The sequence below is a fragment of the Budorcas taxicolor genome, chromosome 4 (assembly GCF_023091745.1).
Source record: "Budorcas taxicolor isolate Tak-1 chromosome 4, Takin1.1, whole genome shotgun sequence".
Lineage (NCBI taxonomy): Eukaryota > Metazoa > Chordata > Mammalia > Artiodactyla > Bovidae > Budorcas > Budorcas taxicolor.
In genome coordinates, this window is record NC_068913.1 from 63,776,009 (window position 1) to 63,801,107 (window position 25,099).

At 39.9% G+C, this 25,099-nt stretch overlaps 1 protein-coding gene across 1 annotated transcript in view; it reads left to right on the forward strand.

The window, feature by feature from the left end:
- Nucleotides 1–4,722: 4,722 nt before the first annotated feature.
- Nucleotides 4,723–25,099, forward strand: part of DPY19L2 (dpy-19 like 2) — a 93,526-nt gene continuing 73,149 nt past the window's right edge. The window contains exons 1-4 of the mRNA XM_052638961.1: nucleotides 4,723–5,104; nucleotides 8,381–8,405; nucleotides 10,251–10,338; nucleotides 17,575–17,712. Coding sequence (XP_052494921.1) covers nucleotides 4,723–5,104; nucleotides 8,381–8,405; nucleotides 10,251–10,338; nucleotides 17,575–17,712 — 633 coding nt within the window. The remainder of the gene's footprint in view (nucleotides 5,105–8,380; nucleotides 8,406–10,250; nucleotides 10,339–17,574; nucleotides 17,713–25,099) is intronic.

Below are 25,099 nucleotides of genomic sequence, written 5' to 3' on the forward strand. Positions count from 1 at the left end.
AGCATGTAGCTAAATATGACTGCAACAACTGTGTCCAAAATAGCTAGCTCAAAATAAATGAACACTGTTAGGGAAGTTATACAAGATGAAAACATGCCATGATTCTGTTCAACAGAATAAAACTGAGTGTCATGTTTCCCCTCACATACACAATCTATCCCTCCGCTTACTGAGAGAATGCAAAATCATTTAGGCAACTCTCAGTTTTCTCAGTTAACTAGTGAACACAGAATTCTTATTACTGTTTAACAATAGAACTAACATAAAACTAATGACAGAAATATAGGTGAGCAAGACACTAATTGGAAATAATACTCATCAGTATATTCTAAATATGGTCACTGTAGAGCACTTTATCTTATTTTTTGGTCACAGTGTACAACATGTATGATCTTAGTTTCCTGACCAAGAATCAAAGCCCTGCCCCTTGCAGTGGAAGCTTGGAGTCTTAACCACTGGACCACCGGGTAAGTCCCCAAGATATAGTAACAGTTTTAAAAGTAAGCATGTACTCTTTTAGATGCTTTACTATGCTTTCAGTGCTTCAGCATTTTTCAGATCAGGAGATAAACATTAGAGTGACTAAGTTACTAACTAAAGGTCACAACACTGGTAATTTTCCATATATGAGTCTTCTATGTAAAAGATTTAGAGGGGAGTATGTGAAGTCACTCAATTCGTATCTGACTCTTTGCAACCCCATGGACTGTAGGCCTATGGGGTTACTCCTATGTATGGGGTTACTTCTATGTTAAACCTATGTTGGCTCCTCCATTCATGGGATTTTCCAGGCAAAAGCACTGGAGTAGGTTGCTATTTCCTTCTTCAGGGGATCTTCCCAACCCAGGGAGCAAAGGCAGGTCTCCTGCATTGCAGACAGACGCCTTACCATCTGAGCCACCAGGGAAGTCCATGGGACACAGTTAATTCTATGTGTTTACTATACACTGAATCATATATACACTGCTTATTTTACCTTTAACACTATATGCATGCTAAATCACCTCAATGGTGTCCAACTCTTTGTGACTTTATGGACTGTAGTCTGCCAGGCTTCTCTGTCCATGGGATTTTCTAGGTAAGAATACTAGAGTAGCCGCCATGCCCTCCTCCAGGGGATCTTTCTGACTCAGAGATCAACCCACATCTCCGGTATCTCCTGCACTGGCAGGCAGGTTCTTTACCATCAGCTCCACCCGGTAAGCCCATTTTTAACACTAAGTATTTTCCTATACTGTTAAATTAGAGAAGGCACTGGCAACCCACTTCAGTACTCTTGCTTGGAGAATTCCATGGCCAAAGGAGCCTGGTAGGCTGCAGTCCATGGGGTCGCTAAGAGTCAGACAATACTGAGCGACTTTACTTTTACTTTTCACTTTCATGCATTGGAGAAGGAAATGGCAACCCACTCCAGTATTCTTGCCTGGAAAATCCCAGGGACGGGGGAGCCTGGAGGGCTGCCATCTATGGGGTCACACAGAGTCGGACACGACTGAAGTGACTTAGCAGCAGCATACTGTTAAATATTCATTTAAAATTACTTTATTGAATTTAGTAATGCTTCACCATCATCGGTGTTCTGTAATTCACTGTTTGACAAGGGAGCTCTAATTTCCACTTACGTAAATAATAGTACAATGAACATCATAAGAATTATTTTTTAAATGGAGAACATGACCAGATTTGAACCTTTGAGGGCCAGACTAAGGGTAAGCATATGCTTTATTCTGTTTGCACATGGAGTGATCCAAAAGACAACAGGAAATTCGAAGAAACAAATTCGCAAAGAGAGAAACATAAGAAGCAGACAAAACAGACTGAAGAGAAGACCAAAATCATAAATTTCAGTTCAGAGTTATACAAGAAAATGTCACTGAAAATGACATTTGGCCAACATCCCAGTAGCAGCCACTCTTTGCTCCCAGAAAACTACCCACTCCTCACAAAAAACAAAGATGTAAAACATAAAATCACTTAAGTTGATAATCTATCAACAGGGACCCTCAAATTACCTTTGAAAATATTCAACAAGACATAACTTGAACACATCTAAGAAAAATCACAGAGTTGAGGAATAAACAGATTATTTGGGAAAACACTGATTTTTAGAAAAGGCACAGGTGACCATATCGATTTCAGGTAAAAGAGTGTATAATTCAGTTGACTTGAAATGTCTGTTGGAAAATATAAATTTCCCAAAGTGATACCAGAAGTAGTAGCCTGCAAATAGATTCACAATCAGGTTGATGGAAACAAATAGCCCCAGGTCATTCACCTTAAAACCTAAGTAAAAAACAGTCGGCCAACCAGAGATGTAGAATTGGTATAGAATTTAAAGGCTCAAGAGACAGTTTTCTATGACAGTTAACATGGGGTATCCTCTAATGCACATTAATGAAGTCTCTTTTATGTACAGTTGGGAAGATCCCCTCGAGGAGGAAATGGCACCCCACTCTAGTATTTTTGCCTAGAAAATCCCACGGACAGAGGAGCCTGGCGGGCTACAGTCCACGGGGTCGCAAAAAGTCAGACACGACTGAGCGACTAATAATATATATTATAAATATATAATGATAAAGAGAAATAAAAAAGCTCCAGAATCAGATGCTCTATCTAATACATACATAAAGATGCAAATGCACCCAATTCATGTCTTACATAATTCTATAATTTCCTTTTCATTAAAGGAAAACATAATCATAGCACTCCAAAAACAATATTAGAATATTCATATGAAAAAATAAGGTATTTTTTGAATTTGCATATTTTTTCAATGTTTTTATCAACCACCCATAAGTGCCTTGTGTTTTAAACTCAGAGTTGGACGATTTTTCAGTTGTGAAAACTTGGGTAAATCACTACATCCTTAGTCCACGGTTTCCTAATTCATACAGTTACTGTCTGAATTTAAATACGATTAAATACGAAAACATTTTGTAAATTTTTTTAGCCCCGCGGGGGTGGGGGTGGAGATGGGGGTGAGTATTGAATCTGGGCCCTCAGCAATTAAAGAGTGAGGTCCTAACCACTAGACTGTTAGGGAATTCCCTAAATGCGTGAACATTTTAAGCAGCAAACACAGTGCCAGTAACATAGAAAGGCTCCTTGGGGCGGGCGCGGGGGACGGGTAATCTTACAAACCAGCAAATTAATAATAACACTTACTGAATTTAAGTGACAAGATTTTAGACCTGCGGAATAGGGAAATTAACCTGGGCTGGAGAAACCGGGTGGGGCTTGGAAAGTAACAAAACTGAAAGAGTCAGGCAAAAACGGATGAGAACGCCAAGAGGGCTTCAGGTTATGAGTAAAGGGACAGTTACGGAGTCACATTGAAGACCTCACTTGGAATGACTGGAGAGGAAGATCTGTGTCCGGGGACGTGGGAAACTGAAGTTGAAAAGGTAGATGGGGCAGGCTACTAAAGGTGCCAATAAACAAGCCAAGGAGTTTAACTTTTATTTATGGGCTAATGGGAGTCCTGAGTATTTCTGAGCGGTGTGGCATCCGGGAAATTAACCTAGCCGCAGGGCGTCTAGACCAGATCGGGGGAAAGGGGTTTTAGGGAGTTGGATCGGTCGGGAAACAGATGGCACGTGAGGCGGTGTGGGATCCGGCCGCAGAGCCGGGAGCAGAGGACGTGACAAGCGCCAGGGTCCCTGTGCATCTTTGCCAGTCGCTGTGGCGTCGCGTATGGCTCTGCAGTGACTGTGGGTTTCTCTTTTTATGTGGTCCTGGGTGGTTTCTGGTTCAGAAAGGTGAGAGTGCTGAGCACAGCTCCGCGCTCAACTTCTGAGGAATTCTGAGCAATCTGGTTTGGGACACAATTTCACTTCAGAATAGATGGATAAACTCTGTCCTCAAAGGGGAGAACACTGAATTCGCATTCAACCTGAGGCTGTGCGGTTAGACTCACCGGGTTCACGCCAGCTCTGCCACCTGCTGCCTGCAGCCTCGGGCCACTGCCTCGGTGTAGGAGATGAACTCTACGTGTCCCATACCAGCCAAGTGTTCAAGGAGGCGAGGAGAGACGCTCCTAATAAGTGCCAGGCGCGTCAGACGCTCTAGCTTCTTTCCCTCGCTTTTTTTTTTTTTCCCCTACTGTTACTTTTAAAATTGAGATCTCCCTTTTTTGTTAATAACCTTGAAACAGACAACCTTTTGGCAAAAACAAAGCTAAGGCTAAACCCGAAGAAAGGAATTAAAACGAAGAAAGTTCTTGTCTTGTCCGCTAGCAAGGTATGACAGCTGAGCCGCGCACGTGAGAAGATGCGCGGGGAAACGCGCGAGGAGATGTGCTTGGGGCGCGGAGCAGTCCGCTCACTACAGAATGGACACGTGCGAGCGCACGTGGGAGAGTCCGCGAGGGGTGGTGCTAAGGACCTGCGCACATGGGGCTGCACGCGTGGTAGCGCACGAGAGAGGTTGCGCGTGGTGCTTTGGATAAGGGCACCTGGGGCTGAACGCGTGGGAGGTGCACGTGGCAGGGTGCGCAGGATAAGCGCACGTGGGCCTGCGCGCGTGAGCGGCGCACGAGCGGCGCCAGGCAGCCTGGGTTTTGTTTCGTGGTCGCCTTGACGACCGGGCAGCCTGCAACGGCGCTGCGACAAGTCGTTGAGGCTGTGAGCCGAGCCAGGCCTCTTGCGGACCTCGCCTGACTGGGCCGGGCCGGGCCGGCGCCGGAGAGAGTACCAGCCCCATCCTAACGGGGACTATGAGAAAATGGTCGGGCAAACGAGGAATAAGCTCAGAGGTGCGGCTTCAGAGCCGTCGCACTCTCTCCGCTCCACGCAGTCTAGACGGCGGCGCCGGGCCACAGGAACTGGGGAGCGGGAGTTGGAGGAGGAGCCGAAGAAGGAGGTGAAAAGGCCGGAGCTGCCTTTGCGCACACGCAGGAGGAACCTGCCAGGGGGCGCCCGGGATTATTCGCCGCGGAGGATCCGAAACCTGAAAACGCAGAACTGCGTGCCAGTGGAGATGGTCACAAGGCCCGATTTTCTGAACGGCCGCTTTCCGTTTCTCAGTTCTTTGCTGGAGCAGCTCTGGGACAAGGCGCAACTATTGCAAAGACGTCAGGTCTCGGGCAGGGGGGCCATCGGCATAGGTGAGCGGAACCGACCGAGGAAAGCCCCTTGCTGGAGCCCCGACAGCTCCGAGACCAGCACTCCCGGGAGGCTAGGCTCACAATGGAGAGACCCGTGTACCCTCTTGAGCCTAGGGTTGGACGTGGTTTCCGTGAATCTTGACTATCAGTTTAACAAGCAAGTTTGGCAGCAATAATGGCGAGTTCCAATATCTGGAAAATCGCTGACAAGAATTCCGAGCCCCCTTAGTTCTTATTTTAAAACATTTTCAAAGGTTTGCAGGCACAGTGATAATAACTTCATGTGTCACCAACAAAATGTCATCTTAAGGCAGCCATTTATCCCTAGTGAAAATGGTAGCTTTGGGGGAGGGGGAGGTCAGACTTTATATTTTTCTGCACCTTGAATGAAGCAAAATAATGTGTTGGTTTTAATGAGTTGAGAATCTTTCACAGGGGAAATAGGGTCAAATTAGGCAATATATTTCTCCATGTTGGTATCTATTTACTTTCATCTTGCTGAGGAGCTTGATGCCTAAATTGCCTTCTTATTTAAGCCCTTGAAAGATTTTTCTTTATTTCCATTACTAATTTTTGAAGATGTAAATTTTGCTGTTTCATTAAGATCAATTTTGAGCCTAGTCCTTGCTCATACTGGCTGCTATTGTATATTGAAACACAGATAGATGTCTCCTAATGTAAGCTGTGATTTCTTTTCCATCGTAAGTTGATTGCTGATATTAAAGTAGAATGGATCTCCACATCTGGAGCATGTAGACAATACTTGAGAAATAATAGGGGTTCATATTTAGATTTTGTCAGATGTCTAGTTACGGAAAATGTGGGATTTTAATTGGGACCAAAAAAGGTAATATTTGGATGTGTGGAGCAAAGAACAAGTATTAGAGGCCTATAGAACAGCATAATCAGAGCCATGGAAGTAAGAAAATATGAAATGTAAGGGTACAAAAAGAGAACATAGAGTGTTCAAAAAATTGGTTGGGACCAGCCGTGGGGAGTCTTAATTCAAGTCTACATTTAAGGCATTTGAACTTCATTCAGTAGGATGGCACTGATGGATTCTTTTCTTTAGGAAAATAATTTTTTTTTTTAACGAGGTGAAATGCACATAACATAAAATTAACCATTTTTAAAGTGAACAATTTTGTGACATTTAGTACATTCTTGATGTTGACATTGACTTAAATAGAGTGACACGATCAGAAGTGTGCTTCAGAGACTGATTTGACAGCCGTGTGTAAAACGGACTGGATGTGGACTGAGGTAGAAAAAACAGTTGTATGCTAGAATCTAGACGATAGTAGTCTTTTTAATATTTATTATTTTATTTTTTGGTGGTAATAAGTCTTTGTTGCTGCATGTGGACTTTCTCTAGTTGAGGTGCACTGGCTTTTCTTGTTGGGGAGCACAGGCTTTAGGCACCAGGGCTTCGGTAGTTGCTACATGTGGGCTCAGTAGTTGCAGCTTCCAGGCTCAGTAGTTATGGTGCTCAGGCTTAGTTGCTCTGCAGTGGCATGTGGGATCCTCTGGGGCCAGGGATCAAACTGATGTCCCTGCATTGCAGAGTGGACTCTTAACCACTGGATCAGGGAAGCCCCAGGCAGCAGTGACCTTAATGAGGGTAGTGACAGTAGGAATGGAGAAGAGAAGTCAGAGGTGCATGTTGATGGAAACATGTTGAGAGGAACTGGGTAGGTGATGAGGTAGGAGAGAAAAGGAATGTGATGAGAGGAAGAGAGAACTTTTGGTCAGGCATGAGGAGTGTAGACTTGGGAATTATTCATGTAGAAGTGAGTTGAAACATTAACATTGAATGAGGTTTCCAAGATAGAAAAGAGAGCAAAGTAAAGATACTTGGGAAAACCCCTGCATACTTCGTTTTAAGAGAGAAGAGAAAAATAAAAAACAGAGAAGCATATAAAAACAAAATGGTCAGAAAATGGAAGAATTGGCAGGTTGGTATGATGAGTCTTGATAGAGAAAGAAATCTAAGGATCTGGTGAAATTCTACAGAGAGATTGAAAAGCAGGAAAATTGAAAGAGACTGTTGATGTTGATAAATGAAGGGTCATCGGTCATTTAAAAGAGTTATAGGAACTTTATAGAAGTTGGCTGATTATCTTGTCAGGCATGGCAGGGGATGGAGAAGAGAATATTTCGTAGCTGGAAGGTCTACTATATCAAGAGAAGTATTTTAAGGCTTGGGAATATTAAAGGCTGAAGGGGAAGGACTGAGGAGAGAGGGTGAGATTGAGGTTTGAAGAGAGTAAATACTTGATGGTGCAGTCTTGGAATAATTGGGAAGGATGGAGCTAAAGGCATGAATTTGAGAAGCTATCAGTAGAAAAGAGAACAGATACTTCCTCTTCTGAGACGGTAGAGAACAGAGAAGCAAAGATCACTGTATAGAGAAATGTTGAAATGGATATAAGAGATGTTGAGAGTGCTGTCGTCAAATGGTCTTTGTGTCAGTAAGGTATAAGGTTGGGTCACTTTCAGAGGTGAAATTGACAGAGGCAGGATACAGGAGACAGGCTTTTAATCACAACCTTAGAAGGAGCTGTGATAAGCCCTTTGCATTTACAGTATTGACATCATTACACCTTATAATTTTGTTGGGGAGGGAATGTGGGTTAAGGGGAGGGGGTGAGAGACACTAATATTTTGAAGAGTTTGGAAAGCTAGATGGACTTAGTAGGATATTTGATTTTTTTCTTAAGTATTATTTTTAAGAGTAATTGCCTTGAGAATAAGAAAGAGGATACACATGTAGTTGAGTAGGACATTGTCTATCTTAGAGTTAATGAAACCTTATCAGAGTTGAGAGGGAAGGTATAGGTTTAGTTTTAAAGTGGTTCATAGTATTACCATATATTAAATGGAAAGTTAACATGTAGTGAGTATATACTTTTTCTGTAAAGACCCAAGTAAAAAATTTTAAACTTCAGGCCACATACAGTCTTTGTTATTTATTCTTCTTTCCTATTTTTTACAACCCTTAAAAAAAATTAACCATTTTAGCTTGCAGACAAAACAGACCAGACAGACCACAGACCATAGTTTGCTGATTGTGACATAAAACTAGACGTCTGAGAAATGGTGAAGAGTGGTAGGACTGAGCTCAGGATGGTGAGAATATGGAAAAAGAGATAAAGAAGCATGATTGGAAGCTTCCAACATTGCAGTGTTTGTTTTAAAAGTTATTAAATAGTCATTTTAAAGGCATATTATAATAAAGCAACTTTTAATGACTTTTTCCTTTTTTTCTTTTTCCAGCTGCCTTTGTGGCAATTTTGCACTGGTAAGATTAGTTTCGGTTTGATATATATATAAACATTTGGATTATAAAAATTACCATCACTGTTTGTATATATAAAAAATGAACTGCTTGCTATATATATAGAATATCTATATGTGTACCAGTTAACATATATATGTGTGTGTGTATAAAACTTTTTAAAAACCTCATGTGTGAAACATTTGTAAATGAATGCATTATGGGAATAGTAATTTATGAATTAAAATATTTTTGCTTTACCAAAAGGTTCACCACTGTATTTCCTAAATATCTAGCTTTTGTAGTATAGTTTTCATGTTTATTTCATGTAAAAAACTTCCTCATTTTATAGTAATTGAGAGTTGTTAGTGACATAAGGGAGAAGGAAATGGGAACCCACTCCAGTATTCTTACCTGGAGAATCCCGTGGACAGAGGAGCTTGGTGGGCTGCTGTCCATGGAGTCAAACAGAGTTGGGCACGACTGAAGCGACTTAGCATGTATGCATGCATTGGAGAAGGAAATGGCACCCCACTCCAGTATTCTTGCCTGGAGAATCCCAGGGACAGAGGAGCTTGGTGGGCTGCTGTCTGTGGGGTCGCACAGGGTTGGACACGACTGAAGCGACTTAGCAGCAGCAGCAGCAGCAGCAGCAGCAGCAGTGACATAAACTCAGGGTTTATGTAAAGTTTTAGTAGCACCTGTCAATTGGAAATCAGGTAGAAATGAAGATAAACACCCTGTAATGGTAATACTGAATTAAATGAGCCTTTCAATGTGCATACACATACACATTATTTTACATAAATGATATATTTGTAAAAACTATATGTAAAATAATTTTCCTCTGACATATCTTCATTTCTACCTGAGCTCAAGGATTTCTGCCCTTGGGAAGAATGGAATCTGCCCTGCGTCCTGTTGGGACAGTGCTTTTCTAACCGTTATTCTGCAGGGAGATCTCGATGTTAATAGAACTAAGACTGTAATGGTAGGAAACATTTCCTACAGCTTGTGATACCCTGGTATATGTCCTAGGTATAAATGAAGGTGAGTGGAAGACAGGGTTGCCATATGGAATTTTGTTTTATTTTCTACTTTATTGGAAAGCATCTACTGTATAATTAAGGATAGTTTAATTGCTGACTACAATTTTACTTGTCACATATGCTCCTATTTCAGTACCTACAGCTGGGGTTTTTTTTTTTTCAGTCATACTGATGAAATATCTTTACAGTCCTGTTTTCTTTGGTACTTTATGTAGTGTTCTACTTATTTAAAAACTGATTTAACTTAAAATAATTTTATTTAAAATTATAGTCTAAATCTTTTCAACAGTTAGAGACATTCCCCAAACCTGGTACATTAGAAGCACTTGTAAAACATAACAGATAACCAAAAGCATGCCTCAGTTCTGATTTGGACGCCTGGAATGGGAAGAAGGATGGAGAAATCTACAAGAGTTTTAGATCTACAGTCGTTGTTGTTCAGTCTCCCAGTCATGTCTGACTCTTTGAGACCCCATGGACTGCAACTCTCCAGGCCTCCCTGCTCCAGTGGATCATGTGTTGTCAGAACTCTCCACTATGATCCATCCGTCTTGGGTGACCCTACACGGCATGGCTCATAGCTTCATTGAGTTATGCAAGCCCCTGCACCATGACAAGGCAGTGATCCATGAAGGGGAAATATACAATTATCTGTGTTATAGTGCTGGATTATAAATGCCAAAAAAATATACAAATTGGCAACCTATAAAGTTATCTCAATATTTATTGTAAAAATTTATTCTTTCTTCTATCTTATGGTTTTTATACTTTGTTTATAATAGTTTAGCCCTGCTTTTGAAACATGTTATTTTTCTTCTAGGGTACATTTGATAAGACTTTTTGAAAATGATCGTCATTTTTCTCACCTCTCAGCCTTAGAACGGGAGATGACTTTTCGCACTGAAATGGTTAGGTTCTTTCTTCTAATGAATTCATTTGTAGTTTAAGAATAGTAACGTGCAAATTTATTAGGATCTGAAATGAATTTTGGTGAATTGTACTGTTTCTCACAATATTGTAGGTTTATGTTGTTTTTGCTGTTTTTAAAAAGAATTTTATTGGGATATAGTTGACTTACAATGTTGTGTTAGTTTCAGGTGTATAGCAAACTGATTCAGTTATACATATATTCATTGTTTTTCAGGTTCTTCTGTAGATTATTATAGAATATTGAATAGAGTTCTCTGTGCTATAGGTCCTTGTTGGTTATCTATTTTATATATAGTAATGTGTGTATGTTAATCCCAAGCTCCTAATTTATCTCTCCCTGTCCTTCACCCACAGTTCCCCTTTGTTAACTAAAGGTTTGTTTTTGAAATCTGGCCTATAGTTTTGTTATTTAAATAAAAAGTGTTTTAGGCCTCACTTTGTAAGCAAAAGTACAGTCAAAATGGATTAAAGACCTAAATGTAAGACCTGAAACCGTAAATCTCCCAGAAGAGAACATAGGCAGAACACGGTTTGACATAAATTGCTGCAGTGTTTATTTTTGGATCTGTCTCCTAAGGCAAAATAAATAAAATCAGAAATAAATAAATAGAGCCTAGTTAAACCTAAAAGCTTTGGGGAAGCTGAAGAAACCATTCTCAAAACTAAAAGACAACCTACTGAATGGGAGAAAATATTTGTAAATGCTGTGACTGATAAGTGGTTAATTTCCAAAATACATAAACAGCTCATACAACTCAATATAAAAAAATTTTGAAAAATTGACAGAAGATGTGAATAAACTTTTTCCAAAGAAGACATACAGATGGCTAACAGGCACATGAAAAGATGCTCAACATCACAAATTGTTAGGGAAGTACAAGTCAAAACCACAATGATAGATCACCTCACAACAGTCAGAATGGCTACCATTGCAATGTCTACAAATAACAAATGTTGATGAAAATTTTGAAGAAAGGAAACTCTCCTACCCTGTTGATGGGAATGTAAATCGGTGCAGCCACTGTGGAAAACAGTGTACAGTTCAGTTCAGTTCAGTCGCTCAGTCATCTCCAACTCTTGGCGACCCCATGAATCGCAGCACGCCAGCCTCCCTGTCCATCACCGATTCCCGGAGTTCACCTAAACTCATGTTCATCAAGTCAGTGATGCCAGCCAGCCATCTCATCCTCTGTCATCCCCTTCTTCTCCTGCCCCCAATCTCTCCCAGCATCAGAGTCTTTTCCAATGAGTCAACTCTTCACATGAGGTTGCCAAAGTACTGGAGTTTCAGCTTTAGCATCAGTCCTTCCAAAGAAATCCCAGGGTTGATCTCCTTTAGAATGGACTGGTTGGATCTCCTTGCAGTCCAAGGGACTCTCAAGAGTCTTCTCCAGCACCACAGTTCAAAAGCATCAATTCTTCAGCGCTCAGCTTTCTTCACAGTCCAGCTCTCACAGCCGTACATGACCACTGGAAAAACCATAGCCTTGACTAGATGGACATTTGTTGGCAAAGTAATGTCTCTGTTTTTCAATATGCTATCTAGGTTGGTCATAACTTTTCTTCCAAGGAGTAAGCATCTTTTAATTTCATGGCTGCAGTCTGTGTACAGGCTTCTCAAAAAACTAAAAATAGAACTACCGTATGATCCAGCAGTTCCCTTCTATTTTACCACTTATTTTGATATATGGAATCTAAAAAATAAAATATCTACCACAGAAAAGTGTTTCAGGATTCTTTTGTCACATTCTCTTCCTTTCCTAAAGGCAGACTTTTTTATAAGACAGTAAAGACCAGTTAATAGGATATCAAAGCAAAATGATCAGAGAAGGCAATGGCACCCCACTCCAGTACTCTTGCCTGGAAAATCCCATGGACAGAGGAGCCTGGAAGGCGCTAGTCCATGGAGTCGCTGAGGGTCAGACATGACTGAGCGACTTCATTTTCACTTTTCACTTTCATGCATTGGAGAAGAAAATGGCAACCCACTCCAGTGTTCTTGCCTGGAGAATTCCAGGGACGGGAGAGCCTTGTGGGCTGCCATCTATGAGGTCACACAGAGTCGGACACAACTGAAGTGACTTGACTTAGCAGCAGCAAAGCAAAATGATAGGATACTGAAAGAGGAACTCCCCAGGTTGGTAAGTGCCCAATATGCTACTGGAGATCAGTGGAGAAATAACTCCAGAAAGAATGAAGGGATGGAGCCAAAGAAAAACAATGCCTAGCTGTGGATGTGACTGGTGATAGAGGCAAGGTCCGATGCTGTAAAGAGCAATATTGCATAGGAACCTGGAATGTTAGGTCCATGAATCAAGGCAAATTGGAAGTGTTCAAACAGGAGATGGCAAGAGTGAACATCGACATTCTAGGAATCAGCAAACTAAAATGGACTGGAATGGGTGAATTTAACTCAGATGACCATTGTATCTACTACTGTGGGCAGGAATCCCTTAGAAGAAATGGAGTAGCCATCATGGTCAACAAAAGAGTCCGAAATGCAGTACTTGGATGCAATCTCAAAAACAACAGAATCATCTCTGTTCATTTCCAAGGCAAACCATTCAATATCACAGTAATCCAAGCCTATGCCCCAACCAGTAACACTGAAGAAGTTGAACGGTTCCAGAAGACCTACAAGACCTTTTAGAACTAACACCAAAAAAAGATGTCCTTTTCATTATCAGGGACTGGAATGCAAAAGTAGGAAGTCAAGAAATACCTGGGGTAACAGGCAAATTTTGCCTTGGAATACGGAATGAAGCAGGGCCAAGTCTTAACAGAGGCTTGCCAAGAGAACGCACTGGTCATAGCAAACACCCTTTTCCAACAATACAAGAGAAGACTCTACACATGGACATCACCAGATGGTCAACACTGAAATCAGATTGATTATATTCTTTGCAGCCAAAGATGGAGAAGCTCTATACAGTCAGAAAAAAACAAGACTAGGAGCTGACTGTGGCTCAGACCATGAACTCCTTATTGCCAAATTCAGACTTAAATTGAAGAAAGTAGGGAAAACCACTAGACCCTTCAGGTATGACCTAGATCAAATCCCTTATGATTATACAGTGGAAGTGAGAAATAGATTTAAGGGCCTAGATCTGATAGAGTGCCTGATGAACTATGGAATGAGGTTCGTGACATTGTACAGGAGACACGGATCAAGACCATCCTCATGGAAAAGAAATGCAAAAAAGCAAAATGGCTGTCTGGGGAGGACTTACAAATAGCTGTGAGAAGAAGAAAAGCCAAAAGCAAAGAAGAAAAGGAAAGATGTAAGCATCTGAATGCAGAGTTCCAAAGAATAGCAAGGAGAGATAAGAAAGCTTTCCTCAGTGAATAATGCAAAGAAATAGAGGAAAACAAAAGAATGGGGAAGACTAGAGATCTCTTCAAGAAAATTAGAGATACCAAGGGAACATTTCATGCAAGGATGGGCTCAATAAAGGACAGAAATGGTCTGGACCTAACAGAAACAGAAGATATTAAGAAGAGGTGCCAAGACTACACAGAAGAACTGTACAAAAATGATCTTCATGACCCAGATAATCACGATGGTGTGATCACTTATCTAGAGCCAGACATCCTGGAATGTGAAGTCAAGTGGGCCTTAGAAAGCATCACTACAAAGCTAGTGGAGGTGATGGAATTCCAGTTGAGCTATTTCAAATTGAAAGATGATGCTGTGAAAGTGCTGCACTCAATATGCCAACAAATTTGGAAAACTCAGTGGCCACAGGAATGGAAAAGGTCAGTTTTCATTCCAGTCCCAAAGAAAGGCAGTGCCAAAGAATGCTCAAATTACCGCACAATTGCACTTATCTCACACGCTAGTAAAGTAATGCTCAAAATTCTCCATGCCAGGCTTCAGCAATACGTGAACCGTGAACTCCCTGATGTTCAAGCTGGTTTTGGAAAAGGCAGAGGAACCAGAGATCAAATTGCCAACATCCGCTGGATCATTGAAAAAGCAAGAGAGTTCCAGAAAAACATCTATTTCTGCTTCATTAACTATGCTAAAGCCTTTGACTATGTGGATCACAGTAAACTGGAAAATTCTTCAAGAGATGGGAATACCAGACCACCTGACCTGCCTCTTGAGAAACCTGTATGCAGGTCAGGAAGCAACAGTTAGAACTGGACATGAACAACAGACTGGTTCCAAATAGGAAAAGGAGTACATCAAGGCTGTATATTGTCACCCTGCTCATTTAACTTTTATGCAGAGTACATCATGGGAAATGCTGGACTGGAAGAAACAAAAGCTGGAATCAAGATTGCTGGGAGAAATATCAATAACCTCAGATATGCAGATGACACCATCCTTATGGCAGAAAGTGAAGAGGAGCTAAAAAGCCTCTTGATGAAAGTAAAAGAGGAGAGCGAAAAAGTTGGCTTAATGCTCAGCATTCAGAAAGATTCAGAAGTGATTCCCATCACTTCATGGGAAATAAATGGGGAAACAGTGGAAACAGTGTCAGACTATTTTTTGGGGGGGGGGGCTCCAAAATCACCGCAGATGGTGATTGCAGCCATGAAATTAAAAGACGCTTACTCCTTGGAAGGAAAGTTATGACCAACCTAGATAGCCTATTACAAAGCAGAGACATTACTTTGCCAACAAAGGTCCGTCTAGTCAAGGCTATGGTTTTTCCAGTGGTCATGTATGGATTGAGAGCTGGACTGTGAAGAAAGCTGAGCGCTGAAGAATTGATGCTTTTGAACTGTGGTGCTGGAGAAGACTCTTGAGAGTCCCTTGGACTGCAAGGAGATCCAACCAGTCCATTCTAAAGGAGATCAGTCCTGGGTGTTCATTTGAAGGACTGATGCTAAAGCTGAAACTCCAGTACTTTGGGCACCTCATGTGAAGTGTTGACTCACTGGAAAAGACTCTGATGCTGGGAGGGATCGGGGGCAGGAGGAGAAGGGGGCGACAGAGGATGAGATGGCTGGATGGCATCACCGACTCGATGGACGTGAGTTTAGGTGAACTCCGGGAGTCGGTGATGGACAGGGAGGCTGGTGTGCTGTGATTCATGGGGTCGTAAAGAGTCAGACACGACTGAGAGACTGAACTGAACTGAACTGAAAGATCAATTATAGTAGGTAAGGAAAGGAAAACAAAGTTTAAAAAGTAATAGAGACCTATCAGAATTCTTGGAAATTGCTTTCTAGGGGTAGAGTTGGCCAGTTTTAGCTGGCACTTAAAATTTTTTTTAAAGCTCTCTTGATTTCCAGATAATCTCTTTTAGAGAACTTTTGATATCATTTCTTTAATACTTTTTTCTGTTCTTTTGACACGGAATCTGTAAAATGGATAATGTAATCTATTGTATTTTACATAACTGTTGTGGGGGTTAAATGGGATAAAGAAAGCCAGAGTTGCAGAATTTAACAATTAAGAGAAGCCAGGACTCTCCAGATGAGTTAATCGGCCAAGAGAAGAGCTGAAATTGGCTCTTTTGTTTGCCTTTAATTGTGACTAAATTAAAATTTTTAATTAAAGAATAAAAATTAGCAAAACTTATCATTTCAATTATTTCTAAGTATAAAGTTCTGTGGCATTAAACACACTTACATCGTGCAACCATTAACCCTCATCCATCTCCAGAACTTTATTATCACAAATAGACTGTACCTGTTAAGCACATAACTCCCCACTCCCACTGCTTTCTCACCTAGCTCCTTAGTGATCTCTATTCTACTCCTGTCTATAAATGGGCCTCATTTAGGTATCTCAGCCATTGCTTTTTAAATCTCTCACCATATAGCCACTTAAAAGCTTTGAAGAGTTGGACATGTTAGCATTTGTATGGCATTTGAATGTTTAATATCTTATAGGTGTTATTTCCAAAGAGAGGATATAAAATATTATTTAATAAAGAGTTGGTGATGGGCAGGGAGGCCTGGCGCACCGGAGTGCATGGGGTCGCAAAGAGTCGAACACAACTGAGCAACTGGACTGAAAATGTAGCTGTGTCGGCGTCTGGGCTTCAATGACAGATCATTAGATTCAGATAGCAGTTCTATGCTTTGTTGTATAATGATGAGTAAGTTGTCTGATTCTCAGTCTCATCTGTTAATTAGAAATAATGCCAGCCTTATAGGATTTTACTGAAAATGAAGAAAGAGAAATTGAATGAAGCACAGTACCAGACACAAAAATAATAACTTACTAATAAAAATGTGTATGTTTTCTCTTTCTGTTAGTACAGACATGCATATTAGATATCTTTTTGTTGTATTGCCTTGTTTCTCTCGTAAGCAAAAAGGAAGGATCCTTATATGCACTTGCTCTATTGATACTAATTAAAATTATGAAGAAGTGCCCTTTCAGATATTAGTTAAAACAAATCTTTAATTTTAATAGTCGCCCCTGTTGCTTAATCTGTAAAAAAAATAAAGTACCTTATAGTTGTATGAAGCCAGAATGAGTGTAGAGTTGAACGTTACTTTTAATGATTTTGAGAGGAACATATATTACAAACTATGTGGCCCTTTAGTTTTTAGGAAAGAAAGTACAAAACTGATGAGCAAGTAATATGAAGCAGCATACTTTTGTTAGTCTTTGAATTTTAAATAGCAATTTTACTAGCTTAATAAAATAATCATTTCACATGCTGTAGTAATGTACTAGAATAACCCCTCTTTCAGGACACAACATTTCTGTCATGAACAGTAGCTCACAGCTTTCACTTTGGGCAGAGCCAGTCAGTGGAACTGGGAAGGAAAAGGAAAGCATGAAGTGCCGTCTGATGCTCTTGTGACCATCATTTATTATTTCTAAAGAGTTGGAAAAATATAAGTAATTATGCAAAGTTGTACACATACAGTGACACAAAGTCATACTTATGTCAGAATTATCAGATCTCAGTCTCTAGGTGTCTCACAATATGGGGGAAAAATCAGGCTTGGTAGAATTAAAATGTATTGCTTACTTATTATAAGGTGCGGTTAGAAAAATTCCTTAAAACGTTGAATACATCCCTTTAACTCTTTCAAACCTATGGAAAATATGAAAGAATAGTATAGTGATGACCTGAAAAGGTATGCTTTTGTTTGCATTCAAGCATGCAGTAATAAGTAGAAATTAGGAAGTCTTATTATTGATCTTTTTTTTTCCTTTTCAGAATAAATTGTCTAAAAAGAGTTAGAAAAATAAGTATTTTAAAATTTTACTTACATTAACAATTTATACTTTTTAAAAGGGGCTTTATTATTCCTACTTCAAGACCATTGTTGAAGCACCTTCATTTTTGCAAGGACTATGGATGATTATGAATGACAGGCTCACTGAATATCCCCTTGTAATTAATACAGTGAAACGCTTCCATCTTTATCCAGAGGTAAGCAATGTTTTGGGGAAAATGTTTGTAGAGGGGTTTCTTTTATCAGATGGAAGTTATAAGCACAATGAGGATGTTATAGGAAGGAAGGGATCTATAAAGTTTATTAATTATAGTTGAGCACCGCATCAAAAGTTCCTTTCCTAAATCAAAAAATCCCAGAAATTATTCTCACATGAACTTAAAGAATAGAACTTTAGGGCAGTAATGGCCAGTGTAATAGACAAGCCAGATGGGAAGGAGCCACGGATTCACAGATGGAGATGGTTCATAGGTTATCACATTCGTGGGCATAGGGTTGTTCATTATTCCTTTTGTTGTGGTGGTTTAGTTGCTCAGTCAGGTCCAATCTTTTGAAACCCCATGGACTATAGCCTGCCAGGATCCTCTGTCCATGAGATTTTCCAGGCCAGAATACCTAAATGGATTGGCATTTCTTTCTCCAGGGGATCTTCCTGACCCAGGGATCAAACCCATGTTTCCTGCATTGGCAGGTGGATTCTTTACCACTGAGCCACCAGGGAAGCCCCATCAATCCTTTACTATCCTTTTAATGTCTATGAGATCTATAAGGATGACCTCTCTTTCATTTCTGATATTAGTAATTTGTGTTCTTTCTCTTTTTTTCTTAGCCTGGCTGGAGGCTTATTGATTTTATTTATGCCCCGCAGTTAGATGCAGGCACATTGAGGATTGGCATGTCTCCTTTTAGAACTGACCCCTCTATCATTATGTGATACCACTTTTTATCCCTGATAACTGTTCATGAAGTTTTGCTCTGTCTGAAATTAGTACAGCTACTCTGATTTTTCTTTTAATTAGTTTTTGCGTAGTATATCTTACTTCATTCATTCGCTCTTTTTAAAACACATTTTATTTTTGGCTGCACTGGATCTTCGTTGCTGTGCAAGGGCTTTCTCCAGCTGGGGCAAGTGGGGCTGCTCTTGTTTGTGGTACATAGGCTTCTCCTTGCGGTGGCTTCTCTTGTTGCAGAGGATGGGCTCTAGGGTACATGGGCTTTGGTAGTTGTGGCTCACAGGCCTGGTTGCTCCGTGGCACACGGAATCTTCCCCAACCAGGGATCGAACCCATGTTCCCTGCATTGGCAGGCGGATTCTTAACTACTGGACCACCAGGGAAGTCCTCTTCATTTACTCTTAATCTATATGTGTCTTTATATTTAAAGTTAGTTTAGACAAAGTATGTTTGAGTCTTGATTTTCTGATTTACTCTGATAATCTCTGTCTCTTGATTGGTGCATTTAGATCATTGATGTCCTAAGTAATTATTGACATAGATTGATATCAACTATATTGGTTGCTACAATATTTTATATTTGTTGCCCTTGTTTTTTGTTCCTATTTTGACTCCACTCTTCTCATGCCTTTTGTGGTTCTAACTGAGCATTTTATATTATTTCATTTCTCTTTCTTACTGTATTAGTTATAATTCTTTTTTTTTTAACTTTTTTTGGTGGTTGACCTACAGATTGCAGTATACATTTAAAATGAATCTAAGATCACTTCAGATAACACTAAACCACTTTCAGGGCAGTGTGTGTGTGTGTGTGTGTGTGTGTGTGTGTGTGAGGACCTTCTAATAACAAAATAATTCTAATTCCTCCCTTCCAACCCTGAATCATTGCTGTCATTTATGTTTATTACATATAAGTTTAAGTACATGCATCATTTCAGTTCAGTTCAGTGGCTCAGTCGTGTCCGACTCTTTGCGACCCCGTGAATCGCAGCACGCCAGGCCTCCCTGTCCATCACCAACTCCCGGAGTTCACTCAGACTCAGGTCCATCAAGTCCGTGATGCCATCCAGCTATCTCATCCTCTGTTGTCCCCTTCTCCTCCTGCCCCCAATCTCTCCCAGCATCAGAGTCTTTTCCAATGAGTCAACTCTTCGCATGAGGTGGCCATAGTACTGGAGTTTCAGCTTTAGCATCATTCCTTCCAAAGAAATCCCAGGGTTGATCTCCTTCAGAATGAATGGACTGGTTGGATCTCCTTGCAGTCCAGGGACTCTCAAGAGTCTTCTCCAACACCACAGTTCAAAACCATCAATTCTTTGGCGCTCAGCCTTCTTCACAGTCCAACTCTGAGTCCACACATGACCACTGGAAAAACCATAGCCTTGACTAGATGGACCTTTGTTGGCAAAGTAATGTCTCTGCTTTTGAATATGCTATCTAGGTTGGTCATAACCTTTCTTCCAAGGAGTAACCGTCTTTTAATTTCCTGGCTGCAATCACCATCTGCAGTGATTTTGGAGCCCCAAAAAATAAAGTCTGACACTGTTTCCACTGTTTCCCCATCTATTTCCCATGAAGTGATGGGACCGGATGCCACGATCTTCGTTTTCTGAATGTTGAGCTTTAAGCCAACTTTTTCACTCTCCTCTTTCACTTTTATCAAGAGGCTTTTTAGTTCCTCTTCACTTTCTGCCATAAGGATGTGTCATCTGCATATCTGAGGTTATTGATATTTCTCCAGGCAATCTTGATTCCAGCTTGTGTTTTTTCCAGTCCAGCATTTCTCATGATGTACTCTGCATAGAAGTTAAAGAAGCAGGGTGACAATATACAGCCTTGACATACTCCTTTTCCTATTTGAAACCAGTCTGTTGTTCCATGTCCAGTTCTAACTGTTGCTTCCTGACCTGCATACAGATTTCTCAAGGGGCAGGTCAGGTGGTCTGGTATTCCCATCTCTTTCAGAATTTTCCACAGTTTATTGTGATCCACACAGTCAATTTTGAACAAAGCTATTATACTTTAGATCAATTAAGAGTAAGAAAAAGAAAAGTTTTTTATCTTCACTTATTCTTTCTTTGATGCTCTTTCTGTGGATCCAAGTTTTCTAATCCATGTCTTTCTTATCTCTCTAAAAAACATACAAAGTCTTTCAATTTTTGTTTGTTTGAGAAAGTATTTCTCCTTCACTTTTAAAGGATAATTTCACATGATACAGAATTTTAAGTTGGTTTTTTATCCTCTTAACTCTTTAAATATCTCATTTTCTTCTTAAATTGAATAGTTTCTGAGAAGTCAGAGGTACTTCTTAACCTTTGTTCCTTCTTAAGTAAGGCATGTTTTTCTTTTGACTTCTGTAAGGATTTTTTTATCTTTAATTTTTTTATAGTTTGAATGTTATATGCATATTCAATATGTATGATTTATGAATAGGTGTAGTTTTTCGGTGTTCTCTAAGCTTTCTGTACGTAGTTTGATGTGAGGAAATTCCCAGTCATTGTTTCTATTCATAATATTTCTTCTGTTTCTTTATCTTTTCTCCTATGGCATTCCCATTACATGTATGGTGTACCTTCTGTGGTTGTCCCACAGTGCTTGGGTGGGACAGTGCTTCTGTTCTCTTATTTTTGTCTTTTATATTTTTGATTTTCAGTTTTGGAGGTTTCTTATTGAAATATACTGAAGCTCAGAGATTCTTTCCTCAAGCCAGGTCCAGCCTACCAATAAGCACATCACAGGCATTCTTGATTTCTCTTGTAGTGTATTCTGTTATAGTGTATAGAGAACTTCTCTGCTAACATTGCCAATCGGTTCTTGCATGCTCCTTTCTTTATCTGTTAGAGCCTTTAGCACATTAATTATTGCTGTTCTGAATTCCCAGTCTTACAATTTCAACATGCCTGCCATATCTAAGTCTAATTCTGATGCTTACTCTGTTTCTTGAAACTATGTTTTGGCTTTTAGTATGCCTTATGATGCCTTTCTTAATAGCTAGCTTGAGGTACTGGGTACAAAGAGCTGCCATAAATAGGCCTTTAGTAGTGTAAGGGAAGCATTCTGTAATTAGGTCTCAATCTTTTGTGAACCTGTACGTCTGGACTGTGAACTTTGCAAGTGCTTCTTGGATTTTTCTTTCCCATTTAGGTACAGCAGGATGACTAGAGTGGGCTGGAATTGGGTATTTCCCTTCTCTCACATAGAGGGGTGGAGTTGGGTATTACTCTGCCACCCTATAGTTTGCTGCTGCTGCTAAGTCGCATCAGTCGTGTCTGACTCTCTGCGACCCCATAGATGGCAGCCCACCAGGCTCCTCCGTCCATGGGATTTTCCAGGCAAGAGTGCTGGAGTAGGGTGCCATTGCCTTCTCCGACCCTGTAGTTTAGGCTCTGATAAAACCCTAGCCGAAGAATTAATGTTTTTGAACTGTCGTGTTGGAGAAGACTCTTGAGAGTCCCTTGGACTGCAAGGACATCCAACCAGTCCATTCTAAAGGAGATCAGCCCTGGGATTTCTTTGGAAGGAATGATACTAAAGCTGAAACTCCAGTATTTTGGCCACCTCATGCGAAGAGTTGACTCACTGGAAAAGACTCTGATGCGGGGAGGGCTTGGCGGCAGGAGGAAACGGGGATGACAGAGGATGAGATGGCTGGGTGGCATCACCAACTCGATGGACGTGAGTCTGAGTGAACTCTGGGAGTTGGTGATCGACAGGGAGGCCTGGCATGCTGCGATTCATGGGGTCGCAAAAAGTTGGACATGACTGAGTGACTGAACTGAATTGAACTGAACTGAAAACCCTAGCTGGTTAGGCCTACTTGTAGAGTAGTCTCTTTCAAGGGCAGGCCTTGTTAAGAACAGAGTGCTCTGGTGTATTTCAAAATGTTCCTCTTTCCACTTCTCCCTCAGAAACAGATTTTTTTCTGATATCACTGTAAGAAACTAGTGATCTCCTAGAGATAAAATTCATAAATATGTATGCATTATCCCTATTACTGGGTCTCCCTGGAATTTTTGATTCTCAGAATTGTCTACACTGTGCCTCTAGCAATTCATCAATTATAATTTAGGTTTTCCGTCTCTCCATCTGGTTCCCATGGAGGTTTCTACCCCTGGGTTTTTGCTCCAATAAGTTGTGATTCTCTGTATTTGCCTGTCAACCTATACAGTCTGGGAGAAGCAGTTTGCCTAGTGACCTCACTTCTCTTTTGGATCTAAGAAGAGTTGACTTTTCAGCTTGTTTAATTTTTTTCTTATTAGAATGGAGTGGCAAATTATAAGCTTCTTACATGCTGGACTTGGAAACCTTATACTTTAAAAAAAATTTGATTCAATATATTTTATTTCCCTTGAGGTTGCTTACTTGGTCCATGGACTTTTCTTTAGTGGGTTTCTTTTAGTTTTCAAGTGTTTGAAGATTTATCTTTGTTATTAATTTGTAGGTTAAATTCATTGTGTTTAGAGAATTTAAAAACCTAGATTAAGTTTTTATTTACATACTCCATTTGATCTCTACTGAAGAGAATGGTACTATATATATGTGTATGTGTGCATATATATATGTGTTGTTTTTTGAGTGTTTGGTTGTTTTTGTTGTCTAAAAGTTGTCTATTTCTAGGCTGCCGCTGTCCTAGTCCTTTGGCTAGAAAGAGTAGGCCTTTTCTGAATGCCGTGTAAGCCCCCAGTGGTGTTTCTGGTTGCCAGACTCTGACTCCAAATCTGAGAAAGTAAGGCAAAAGAAAAGTCCAGGGAACTTACAACCATGTCATTCCTTGGGTCCTGAGATTCCTAGCTAGTGTGCCGCCTTTTTTCTACCTTTCTTCTTAGGATTTATATGATTCGCAGAAGTTCTAGTTGTTCTTGCAGGAATAGACAAAAGTACATCTACTCCATTTCCCCAAAGTGGACATTTACCTTATTTAAATATTGCCATTTTTTTCAACTTCAGTTAGTTTAAGTGATTTTCTAATATTCCATGTGGTTTCTTCTTTGATCCATTGGATATTTAAATATTGTGTTATTGAATTTCAAAGAATTTAGGGGTTTCTCAGAGTTATTTCTTTATTTGATTTCTATAAGTGCTTTTCAATGTGATTTGTGGTAGTAACAATTGTATAGACCTACATAAGATTTAAGATGAAAGAAGTGGTTTTCTGCAGCAGCTTTCTCCATATCCCATCTTATTTTTCAGAGGCACTTTGACCTTATTTCCTCTAATGATTATCTGTATAATTCTAGTGAAAATAGAAAAATCAAAGAGAAAAAAAAAACTATTTGTTGAATCTTCAACTTTAGTTAATGTTGACTTACTCTATGTAAATAAGATAAGGATTTAGCTTATCGGACTAGGCCAAGTTCTTCCAGTGTTTGATAATTATTATTTTTAGTTTTGAGTTATTTTTATAATTTTATATCATTAAATCTCTGTTTTTTGTTCCATTAATTTCCATCAGTATGGTCTCTAAAACATTAACTAGTTTTTTCATTTTACTTACCAAAAAATTTATTGAATTTGCACAATTTTCAGTTTCTTTGATGTTATGAAAAAATAATCATGATAATTAGTTCATTCATTTTTAAAACTTGAAAGCATGTAAATGACAGCCAACAAGGACTTGTCCAGTCTTGTTTTCATATTGCATAGATATAATATGGAGAACACTTAAATTTGCTTGCAGCCTTATGTGGTACTTCAGTGTTGAAGTAAATGCCCATACTTTGTGTTCACAAGGAGCTTAATTTCTCATCTTAAAATATGAGTGTGAAACAATGTGTTTTAAAAGGGTAAAGGCATTTAATGCTTACTCTATACCAGCACTTATATATATATGTGAGCTCTAATCTCCCATCACTCTTGTAAGATGGTCATTAATGTTATTTTAGAGATGAGGTAGCTGAGGTTCAGAGGCTGAAGGATTATTTCACACCATAGAAACTATAACTTGCAGAGTCAGAATATTTTGTTTATTTTGACTTCAAAGTCATGCCCCTTCCTATATTGAATGACATCTCATAAAGGAGTATAATTCTAGATTTTGCACATTTAATGTGACAAATTTTTGTACATTTGTGAAAAATACACGTTATAAATTTGAGCAGAATGTCAGTTTTACAAAATTAAGTGATATAGTAAATCTATATTATACGTGAAAAGTTGTTTATGATGTTTACTGATGTGTATTACATTAACTACTTGTATAATATTGTGCAATGAATAACTCTGCATGTGTGCATGCTAAGTCGCTTCAGTCATGTCCGACCTTGTGTGACCCTATGGACTGCAGCCTGTCAGGCTTCTCTGTCCATGGGATTCTCCAGGCAAGAATATTGGAGTGGGTTGCGGTGCCTTATCCGGGGATCTTCCCAACCTGGGGATGGAACCTACATCTCTTACGTCTAACCTCCATTGGCAGGCAGGTTCTTGGTCACTAGTGCCACAAGGGAAGCCCCAGTGACACTAGCTACCTGTCTTTTGTGCCTAGGGAGAAACTGGAAGGATGGTCACCAAAATAGTTTACTTTCCCTTTGAAATCTTTATTTTTTAACTCGCCCCCACCCCCCCGCACAGTGATCTGCATTATTTTTCTCAAATCTATAAAATTATTTTTTTAAAGCAATCTCCCAGGAATCAG